The sequence below is a fragment of the Malania oleifera genome, chromosome 10 (genome assembly GCF_029873635.1).
Source record: "Malania oleifera isolate guangnan ecotype guangnan chromosome 10, ASM2987363v1, whole genome shotgun sequence".
Taxonomy (NCBI): domain Eukaryota; kingdom Viridiplantae; phylum Streptophyta; class Magnoliopsida; order Santalales; family Ximeniaceae; genus Malania; species Malania oleifera.
The window spans coordinates 83,887,121-83,895,075 of NC_080426.1; the positions used below are offsets into that span (position 1 = coordinate 83,887,121).

The following is a 7,955-nucleotide window of genomic DNA, read 5'->3' on the forward strand; positions in this document are numbered from 1 at the left end:
TAGTCAATGTAATTATATATACATATATATATATTTTTTTTTTGTTTATATTTTTTTATTTCATTATACTTTTCTTCCATTCTATTATTTGATTCAAAAATTAATTTTAATTTACACAGTAAGTTCAATTAATGTGATGGGTTAGCTCCGTCATGACCTCTAATCCTGCTTGGATACTGATTGCGATTGTGACATTCTTCATGGCAAAACTCACACAGTATCTTTCGATTGCCTCTCGTACATCTATTTTACTCATAGAGAATCTAATGCAACATAGTTTCCTATTTGAGTTCGATACAGATCGGTCGCGACTTGATTTTTCGTAGTGGGGCTATGATCAACTGTGATGGCAAACAAGTCATTGACTCATTGAGTTGAAAAATATTTTTCACTTTTTATTTCATTACACTTTTCTTCCATTTCATTATTTCATTATACTCCTTTTTTTTTTAATATACCAAACATCAATAAATTTATAATAAAATTATATTCCAGTGAACGTAAAATAGGACATTTCAAAATGAAAAAAAAAATATTATTTTATATATTTTTTATATAGGAAAATTTTAAAATTTAATATTTCTTACTTAAAAAGTCGGTTTGCATTTAAAAACAATAAGCAAAACAAAAAACTTGCACAAAAATCAAGGCACAAAACTGGCGGCCCTTCCTTTTACTTCTACACATTTCATTCATAAAATTGGCGCGCTCTGTCTTTCTTTTCTCCTTGTCTCCCTTTCTACGAGTCTCTCTGCTTCCTGAAACCCTAGCCCTTTTGATTTTCCCTCCTCTCCGTAAGCAATTTCCTTACCATAAAATTCAACTTCCACTCAAACTATTAAGGTCGTAGGAGACCTCTCCCAGTACTTTTATCAATTAGCAGTACCATATTTACGCCCCATGATCCCCCACAATACTCCGCAGGTTCCAACAATTTTTACTACACTTTTGTTTATTGAATAATTATAAAAATATTACATTATTTTTTATTTTTTTGTATTTTATAAAAAATATTATATATTTGTACAAACCTACAACAAAAATAATTTTAAAATCCATATTTTATACTCTCAAATATGGGCAAGAAATATAAAATTTTACAATTTTCCTATATAAATTTACTAATGTTTGGTATATTAAAATAAAAAAGAATGAGAGTATAATGAAATAATGGAATGAAAGAAAAAAAATTATAACAAATATATATATATATATATATATATATAATTACATAGACTAATTCAATTTTATTTAATTCTTAATTATATGTTAAATAATTTTTTATATAATTAGGAAGTAAGATGTCATTTTTTGTCTTAATATTCCTAAAAGTAAATAATTTCAAACATTTTTATTATTGTATTCATTTTTATATAATATTTTGAAATTAAAAAATTAACTTAACTTTTAATTCATTTGAAAAATAAATAAAAAGTAAAAAAAACTATATTAAATGGTACTTAAAAATATATTTTTTATTTATAAATTTTTATTTAAATATTAAAATTTAAAAAATAATATATATTTTATTATTATTTAAATTAAAATAAATTTATGATTCCCACTTTAAAGTGTGACGGGAGAGTGGGATGCTGAAGAATTGACTTTTTAAATTTTGGTTCTCAAATTTTATTTTATTTTTTTATTTAGACTTACAAGAATTGACACTTGACGTTTTGTAAATTTCTTCAATTACGTTCCTATTTGTGTTTTTAAATTTTTTTATTTAATATTTTTGAATATATATATATATATATATATATATATATTAGCAGATAAAGGAGAGAGAGAGAGAGAGAGAGAGAGAGAGAGAGGCTTTTCCACTGAAAGAGGGAGTGCTGGTAGGCGTGGAGTGTTGATCGAGAAAGAGCTAGATTTGAGCCGGATATGGTGTCATGTCATGTCAAAAGGGTCACTGTTCAATTTGGGGATTTATTTCATCGCCATTTTGCATTTCATACCCACCACACAATTCTTGACTGCAACAATGAGAAGTCATTTTTGAGGGAGTGCTCTAGAGCCTTCCTTTGCCGTCGGAACCTGGCATTGTCAGTCTTTAAATATGACTCCATCCACCATGCCCTCTTCACTCCTACTTTTCGTATCCTCTACATTTTTTTTTTAAAAAAAATTTAGTATAATAAGTTACGTTTATAAAGCATATGCATATGGTACGGACTCCGGATTCCTGCAGCCAGCTCTCCTGTCTCTGTTTGTGTTCATACATATATTAGTTATAATTTCTTCCTTAGCATTTCTACCTTCATTTTAATCATTACGTTATGGATTAATTGACGGCTGGATTTGCTCCATTAAAATTTGTGTGGGGTTTAATTTGTTTGTTGAAGGGTGATGAAGAACAGCAGATAAAGAATTACTGGGAGGGGTACGTGAACTGGAGGAATAGAGCTGCCGTCAAAGGTCTTCATGGCGGCATGCTTGCTGCATCCTTTGTCCTTGGTCAGTATGTGTTTATATATATATGTGCACCTATATTGATCACCAAAGCCACACCTCTTAATTAAACTATTCCTGATCCTTTTAATCATACATAGTGCGTTTTAAAAAGTATATACTTAAGTTCTGTGAAATTTTATGCGTAATTCGACGAAGGAGTATTCCCTGCATGCTGTGCAGTAATATCACCATTACGTTTAATCTTTATATAATTAAAAGCTGCGACAGAGAGGATGTGCAGAACGCATATTTTGTGCACGCGTTAATTTGTTGCTCCTGTTTCTTGGAATTACGTACGCTTATAGGCGTGGAGGTGATGGAGAACCTAGCATACCTGGCAAACGCGAGCAACCTGGTGCTTTATCTGTCAAAATTCATGCATTTTTCTCCATCCACCTCCGCCAACATTGTCACAAATTTCATGGGCACCGCCTTCCTCCTTGCTCTTCTTGGTGGCTTCCTATCCGACGCCTTCTTCTCTACTTATCTCATCTACTTGATCAGCGCAGCAGTCGAGCTCGCGGTACGTACATAATATACTAAATCCTTTTTTTTTTTTTTTTTCACAAAGATCAATGTTTAAGCATTTTTATTTAATATATATAGATATTCATGCATGATCTACGCTTGGATATGCTACTTCCATGCGCACACTGATTTCATTCCTACAAGGACAACATGAAATCCTAGCTAGAAGATTTTTATGAACATGACAATGTGGCCAGCACCAGTGTGGTCGTTAGTTGGAAGGAGAAAGAGGGAAAAAAGAAATGCTGTATATTAAGGGAAAGTACAAATATTATATGCATAAAAAAAATAAAAAATTTAAGGTCCTCTTTAATTGTGGAAAATAGTAATTCTAATTTTTTTTATTTTATTTTTCTACAAAATTACAAGAAATTTAGTTAGCTAATTTTTTTAAAAAAATTTATAAACACTTGTATGAAAAAAATAAATAATAATAAAAAAGTTTGGTACTATTTACTTGTTTGAATAATATATCTGTAAACTACATTTTGAGGTTCTCTCACACAAATTCTAGTTCATCAAACCCCAAATTTCATAATTTTAAATGTTATTTTATACAATTTTTGAAAATTTTTTAAAAAGTTGTTGTCTTCTTTGTAACTATTTTATAATATATGAATAAATAATAAAAAAATATTTGACACATTTAAGAAATTGTTTTATTTCTTACCAATCAAATGGATCCTCAAACTTTTTCTTTTTCTTTTTTTTTTTACTAAAAGAGGGCGGCACCTCCATTTATTTATTAATATATACCCTTACTTTTGGAGAAGGAAAACCGTAGTTACAAGATAAAATAAAAGGGAGAGTAAAAAAAAATCTTTCCAAAAAAAAAAAAACCAACACCAACAACCAACCTCAAACTTGGATTTCAAAAATTTTGAGTATCTTAACTCACAATTTCTATATGATCAATGCCACAAAATGGACAACACGCACTGTCGTGAGGTCCCTAATCACAGTTAGGACTCGCCAGTAGAGAGTTAGGTCTACAGTGCCTTCTTGCCGAAGGGTGTGGGCGGTGCACCGTGCGTGACAATGCCCACATCAACAATCGTGGGCCACAATATTCATAACATAATATATAGATATTCTATGAAGAAAATGGCCCATGCATTTGTGACGGTGAAGAAATTAAATGTTGGACAAGAATTCAGATGCACTTAATTTGGATAGTGGCTACATGGTGTTGTGCACTTAATTAAAGTTCATGCATGTGCACTTTGACCTACCACGTGCAGCTGGTGCTATCAACCTTTTGTGAAGTACTTGTGGACTTGTGTATAGAATAGATAGATGTCTGTGTCATTCTCATGGTTAGAGGCAGTCTGCATGCTCACATGTATATGACGGTGCCCCATTTTCTATATTAATTATCTGCATAAGAGTTATGAGTGAAATAACTTGGAGATCTTGTACAAAATCTTCTTATCTACTTAAACTAAGCCTAAAGTGGGATATGTCGAGCTTTCTCAAGTTATATAATATAACATGTTTGAGTCAGAATATAATGTAATTATATAACCAAGCATATAAATGTATCTTGAGATTTTACATATGAGGCTAATATATATTGTAGTCTGAATTGAAATCTTAAGATAATTTTTCATTTGGACATAAGCAAATTATCGAATTATCTAAATTTGTTCTTTTCTTTTTACTTATTATAATTATTATTATTATTATAATAAATTAGTGAGCACCCACACATAACTTTAAAACATGATTTCTCAATAAACACATTTAATGAACTCGAATGGAGTTGGTGAAGGTACAAAATTGGGATCCCTAAGTAGGTAATAATTCAGGATGTTGTACCAATCCTCACTTGACATGTCTAGCTTTATTTCATATCTTGAATTCTTTAACTTTATTTGTAAGAATGGACACTAAAAATGTCCCTTGTTTTTAGATTAGGACAGCTCAAAATAAATATTAATCAATGAAGAACTGTTATGTTGGAGAGCTTGAAATTCAAAGTTTAAATTTAGGTATAAAAAGTATAACACAGTTCGTTTTAATGTCTAAAAACAAATCCACGGTCCCAATGTATTAGTGTTTGTTTCACAAGAGCTGAGTAGTGCTAGTAAAAAAAAAAATTAAATCACTAGCTAGAAAGAGGAACAACGTATGTATATAAGGAAAATATAAACGAGAGGGGAAATCTATGCATGGGAGGTAATGTTTAAACTTTTGAAAAGCATCCATTAAAGCGACTTAATTTCCAACAGATCAAATTCCCTATCAAGTATGTTTGACATAGAGCCTAGGTCAACTTATAATTAGAGAATGCAACTAATATTTATTGATTTTTCTGCTTGCTTGCATTCTAAAGATCTTTGCATGCACTTGTATTAAGTAATTATATATGACTTCCAACGTTGCAACAAGCAGGGTCTTTCCATACTGACGGTTCAAGCTCGTGCACCTTCGCTAAAGCCAGCATGGTGTGTATTAACCGATGCAAACGGTGCATGCCAGGAAGCTAATGGTGGGAAAGCAGCGATATTGTTTATGGGCCTTTATCTGGTAGCATTGGGCGTTGGAGGGATTAAAGGTTCCCTCCCCCCGCACGGCGCAGAGCAGTTTGATGAGACTACCCCACAAGGAAGAAAGCAGAGATCAGCATTCTTCAACTACTACGTCTTCTGCCTCTCCTGCGGTGCTCTTATTGCTGTGACTTTCGTGGTGTGGATTGAAGACAACAAAGGCTGGCAATGGGGCTTTGGCATCTCTGCTCTCGCAATACTCATCTCCATCCCTATCTTCTTGCTGGGCTCTACTACTTACAGGATCAAAATTCCCTCTGGAAGCCCTATAACCACCATTTTCAAGGTAATTAATTCTACGTAGTATGTACATATGCAGTACTGCTAATTAAATATCTTCGGATAGACAAATGGATGGGTTCCACAGTACTAATTAACACAAGACCTACCATCATGTGTACATCATATCAAACATTTTCCAATTTAGATAATTAATTTGGTAGCTAGAAAGTTGCTCGCTTCATATAGCTGGCGCCCGATTTTTTTCCTTTCTATCTTTGTTTTTATTTTATTTTTCTTTTGCCTTCTAGGTTTTGATCGCAACAGCTTGCAACAGTTTTACTTCTAGGAGTCATAGGAACAGCACCATCATAAGCTTAGCGACAAGCCCACCTAGTATAACGACAGATAGTAGTAATAATGAAGGAGGAAGTGGTATTGCCCAAGATCAAAAGGGAAATGTGCCAAATACAAGCAGAAGCAAATGCCTCAATTTCCTTCACAGGGCAGTCACAAACAAGCCACTCCACCCGGCGTTGGAATGTACAATAACGCAAGTAGAAGAGGTGAAGATAGTGCTGAAGATCTTACCCATCTTCGCTTCCACCATAATGCTCAATTGTTGCCTGGCTCAGCTCTCCACGTTTTCTGTCCAACAGGCAGCCACCATGAACACTCAGCTTGGCTCTTTGAGGATACCTCCGGCTTCTCTTCCAATTTTCCCCGTCGTCTTCATCATTATCCTTGCACCATTCTATAACCATATCATTATCCCATTCGCCAGAAAAGTGAACAAGACCGAAATGGGGATCACTCATTTGCAGAGGATTGGGACAGGCCTGGTTCTGTCCATTATAGCCATGGCAGTTGCAGCCTTAGTGGAGATCAAGAGAAAAGGGGTTGCTGCACAATATGGGCTATTAAATTCTGCACAGCCATTACCCCTCACATTCTTGTGGATTGCATTTCAGTACTTGTTTCTCGGGTCGGCTGATCTTTTCACCCTGGCTGGAATGATGGAGTTCTTTTTCACAGAGGCCCCATTGAGCATGAGGTCCTTGGCCACTGCTCTCGCCTGGGCTTCTCTGGCCATGGGGTACTACCTCAGCTCCGTGCTTGTGTCAACAGTTAACCGCGTGACGGGCAATTCTCAGCACCAACCTTGGCTGTTTGGAAGCAACTTGAATCATTGTCATCTGGAGAGATTTTACTGGTTGATGTGTGTATTAAGCGGATTGAACTTCTTGCATTATCTCCTATGGGCTAGCCGATACAAGTACAGACCTATGAGGCCTGATAATTAGAAGAAAACCCATATTTCAGTTTACCTTTAGTAGTGTAGGTTAGAGGCCCCATGTAGTTGAAAAAAGTGCAAATTTCAACAAAAATTATCTCAAGCGTGGCGTTATATTATGCCCGAGCTGCTTTCAAGGGACATTCCGGTGGGACCTGAGGCCTGAGACTTTTATATAAGAGGTTTTACCTTCGAATCACAAGAGGGGTGCAAATGGTTAAGGGGGAGATAGCCTACTTTCTATTGTGCAGCCTAAGTGTCATCGATACTTCTTAATAAACAATAAAAAGTAATTTATTTGTTATACAACTTTTAATTTATTATTTAATCTTTAAATAAAGAAAATGGTATTTTAGAGATATACAACCTAATACAAAAGTTAAAATAATTTTGTAATGGTACATAACCAAATTCAACACATAAGTACTTGAGGCATTTTTGTGAAAATAAAAATGAAAAATTCTAACAATAGTTCCATTAGAGCCTCAAATTTCATGGTTTTGGGTACCTTTATTGGCCCAACTCACTTTTTGTTCAATTTTCCCTTGCTTGGTTAAGGAAACAAACATTTGGACAATAGCTACATAATTAATTAGGAAAAGATATTGTGGTTGGAAATAAAATTTGCTCTATTCATTGTGTTTGGAAATTGAATTTTTGTAAGAGACAACTACTTCTATCATCTCAAATTAAAGAAGCCCAAATTAGACTATTGTGAATAACTTCCCCTCGGCAAGCAAACGAGAATCAATTCCTATGCACATAGCTACATTTCAAGCTTTAGGAGTCTTTTCCTCTCCCTTCAAACATAAAGCCCTCGCGAGGGACTCTCTACCTCTTCCCCATGGCTGTGGAAAACATCTCTCTCTTTGATCTCTACGGAATATTTTCTCCCCCGTGGCTTTAGA

The 7,955-nt window shown here is 34.1% G+C and overlaps 1 protein-coding gene across 2 annotated transcripts; it reads left to right on the forward strand.

Annotated features, from left to right (window-relative positions):
* The first annotated feature begins 2,087 nt into the window (after positions 1 to 2,087).
* Positions 2,088 to 7,351, forward strand: LOC131166046 (protein NRT1/ PTR FAMILY 4.6-like). 2 transcript variants are annotated; one of them, XM_058124273.1, is made up of 6 exons: positions 2,091 to 2,171; positions 2,349 to 2,460; positions 2,763 to 2,980; positions 5,380 to 5,820; positions 6,065 to 6,319; positions 6,413 to 7,351. In XM_058124273.1, the coding sequence occupies exons 1-6, from the start codon at positions 2,163 to 2,165 to the stop codon at positions 7,055 to 7,057; spliced, it is 1,680 nt and encodes a 559-aa protein (XP_057980256.1). In that variant the 5' UTR covers positions 2,091 to 2,162; the 3' UTR covers positions 7,058 to 7,351. The 2 variants fall into 2 exon arrangements, with proteins under 2 accessions (XP_057980255.1, XP_057980256.1); XM_058124272.1 differs by having other exon boundaries at positions 2,088 to 2,171; positions 6,065 to 7,351.
* Positions 7,352 to 7,955: the final 604 nt, after the last annotated feature.

Excerpts from the sequence above, each read along its gene's own strand:
- LOC131166046 (XM_058124272.1), top strand. Across the intron at positions 2,981-5,379 it reads GCGCAGCAGTCGAGCTCGCG|GGTCTTTCCATACTGACGGT; the intron begins GTACGTACATAA and ends TGCAACAAGCAG. Across the intron at positions 5,821-6,064 it reads CTATAACCACCATTTTCAAG|GTTTTGATCGCAACAGCTTG; the intron begins GTAATTAATTCT and ends TTTGCCTTCTAG.